At 50.2% G+C, this 2,682-nt stretch overlaps 1 protein-coding gene across 1 annotated transcript; it reads left to right on the top strand.

Moving 5' to 3' along the window:
* Positions 1 to 218: 218 nt before the first annotated feature.
* LOC119362539 lies at positions 219 to 2,009 on the top strand. Its single transcript, XM_037627779.1, has 2 exons — positions 219 to 681; positions 878 to 2,009. The coding sequence occupies exons 1-2, from the start codon at positions 320 to 322 to the stop codon at positions 1,530 to 1,532; spliced, it is 1,017 nt and encodes a 338-aa protein (XP_037483676.1). The 5' UTR covers positions 219 to 319; the 3' UTR covers positions 1,533 to 2,009.
* Positions 2,010 to 2,682: the final 673 nt, after the last annotated feature.

A 2,682-nucleotide genomic window follows, 5' to 3' on the forward strand; every position in this document is an offset into this window, starting at 1 on the left:
GACGACTGATCTTTTAAAAGATCCGCCGGCTGCGTAGCACTGCATGCTTGCCGGTTTGCTCGCTTTTTTTTCCCGGGTTTGCTAGCTGTCCATAGGTGTAGCGAAGGAATAAATGTCAGCTGCAGCCTGCACATGAGCCCATGTGCGTCGTCCGACGCGGTCGAACCAGGCCAGGTAGCGGGGCGACAACCGTCGCGTCGGACCCGGCACAGAGGAGACGACAACCCAAGCAGACCGACCGACCGACCCCCGCACCCCACCGGCAGTAGCACGCGCCACCGTCCCTCCCCACCATCCCCGATCCACCCCGCGGCGATCGATGGCGCTCCCGTCGGGCGGCGGCTCCACGGCGCGTCTGCTCACCGTGCCGGCGCTGCTCCTCCTGCTCTCCTGCGCCGCGCTCCTCGTCTTCCTCCTCCTCCCGTCCCCCTCCGCCTCCTCCGGGGCCCACCTCTGCGCCTGCTCCGACCCCGTCACCACCCACACCACCACCAGCGTCACCACCACCACCACCACCGCCGCCCCGGCCCCCATCGCCACCTCCCCCGACGACGTCGCCTGGCTCAAGGCGCAGCTCGCCTCCAACTCCCTCGCCCTCCTCGCCTCCGCCGACGCCTGGCACGAGCTCCGCAAGGGCATCAACCCCCGCACCCGCGAGCGCCAGCTCTTCGACCTCAACAGGTAATAATAATACTGTACCCGCAATTATCCAAACCACGCCATCTTAGATTTCCATGCTTCCCCTTACCGTAAAGTAGGATTAGATTTACCAGGTTCTGCTGCGATCGAGTTACCAGTAATCCCCTAGTACATTACTAGTCCTAGGGATTCAGAAAGTGAAATTGGCATCTCAATGTTGTCCCTCGCTACACTGCAGGCACCATGGGATCTCTCATTATCCGGAAGAAGAGGCGACCAACCACACTGCGCTGCCTTGCCCCGGGGAGCTCCTCGTCGAGGAGCACCACAGTAACTATGGCGAGCCATGGGCCGGTGGCCGGGATGTGTTTGAGTTCCTGGCCAACGCCTCCGCCCTCGCGCCCAGAGATCAGGTCCTTGAAATTGGGTGCGGGACGCTCCGTGTCGGTCTGCATTTCATCCGGTTCCTCGATGCTGGGAGATTCCATTGCCTGGAGCAGGATGAGCTGTCCCTCATGGCTGCGCTTCGGTACGAACTGCCGTCGCAGGGGCTGTTGTACAAGCGACCGATGATTGTGAGAGGGGGGGATATGGATTTCAGCAAGTTTGGGGATACTGTTATGTATGACCTTATTTATGCTAGCGCCGCGTTCCTCCACATTCATGATGATCTTGTTTGGACTGGCCTTGAGAGGCTTGCAGGAAAGCTGAGGCCACAGACAGGCAGGATTTTTGTGTCACATAACATTAAGTTTTGCTCAAGAAAGGGTGGTGATGTGTGCACACGTATGCTTACGGATTTGGGTCTGGAATATGTTGGGAAGCGCACTCATGACAGCTTGTTGTTTAACCATTACGAGATATGGTTTGAATTTCGGAGGCCAAAAATTTAGATCTTAATGGCGCAGGAAGATAGACAAGTTGGTTTCTGTTTTGCAATTTTGGATGTGTGAAGCAAAAAAGCATGCCATGCTCTGCACGGTAATGAGTTTTGGCTTTGGACTGAAACCAGTGTTCGGCCGGCTCTGAGTTGAAGCATGTGAACAAAGTTCATGGTGGGAAGGTACCATTGTGCTGAAGTCCCGTTACATTTTGGTGAGTTGTTGTTGAAGTCTTTAGCTTTAGTTACCACCAATATCAGTGTACTGTAATCTTAGTAATGTCTGGAGGATTTTTCCATAGTTGAGGTCAAACTGATATGTTATACATTTTTTAGCCCAACAGCTTCCTACAATGGTCAAGCAGTAATTGTATCACCACACAAGGTTTAGTAAATTGTAACAAGGATAACCCTGTTATCCTGTTTCTGTACTTAATGACAGGCTTATCTGATCAATGTGTTCTGAAATACACTTTGTTATTCTATGGTATCTTGGTAAATAGTTTGATCTGTACATCTTATATTTGTTCTTCATTATCCACCTCCGAACTGACATTTTCATGAATTGGTACTATCTCTTTCTGTGGTCACTGCGAGTGAACATATTTGTTCAGCTGGCTTCCTGCATTGCTTGTCAAAATTAGGATAGTGTCACCTGTCTGCTAATTATCTTTGTTTGCCTGCTTGCCACAAGAACATTCATACATATGCATCTGCAATACATTTTTATTGGTACCTAAGACAACCCATCTTTGTTTTATGATGATGCGAGTGATGCATAATGATCCTTGTATGACCATTAGTTGCAATTTTGGATGTGTGAAGAAAAAATCAAACCATGCCCTGTACACAAATGAGTTTTGACTTTGGAATGGGATCAATGTTTACTCAGCTCTGAGTTGAAGAATGTGCACAAAGTTGATGACGGGAAGGTACCATTTTGCTGGAGTCCCATTACATTTTTATGACTGGTTGTTGAAGCCTTTAGCTTTTGTTACCACCAAATCGGCTGTACTGTATAATCTTAGTAATGTCTGGAGAAAAAATCGGTGGTTGAGGTCAAACAGATATGCTATACATTTTGTAGCCCAACAGCTTCCTACAACGGTCAAGCGGCAATTACCACGTAAGATCTGTGGCAAGGGTAACTCTGTATTTAGTGA

This window comes from Triticum dicoccoides, chromosome 2B, assembly GCF_002162155.2.
Source record: "Triticum dicoccoides isolate Atlit2015 ecotype Zavitan chromosome 2B, WEW_v2.0, whole genome shotgun sequence".
NCBI lineage: Eukaryota > Viridiplantae > Streptophyta > Magnoliopsida > Poales > Poaceae > Triticum > Triticum dicoccoides.

Coding starts and splice junctions, on each gene's coding strand:
- LOC119362539 (XM_037627779.1), top strand. CDS start 320: ATGGCGCTCCCGTCGGGCGGCGGCTCCACGGCGCGTCTGCTCACCGTG. Junction 682..877: donor CAGCTCTTCGACCTCAACAG/GTAATAATAATA, acceptor GCTACACTGCAG/GCACCATGGGATCTCTCATT.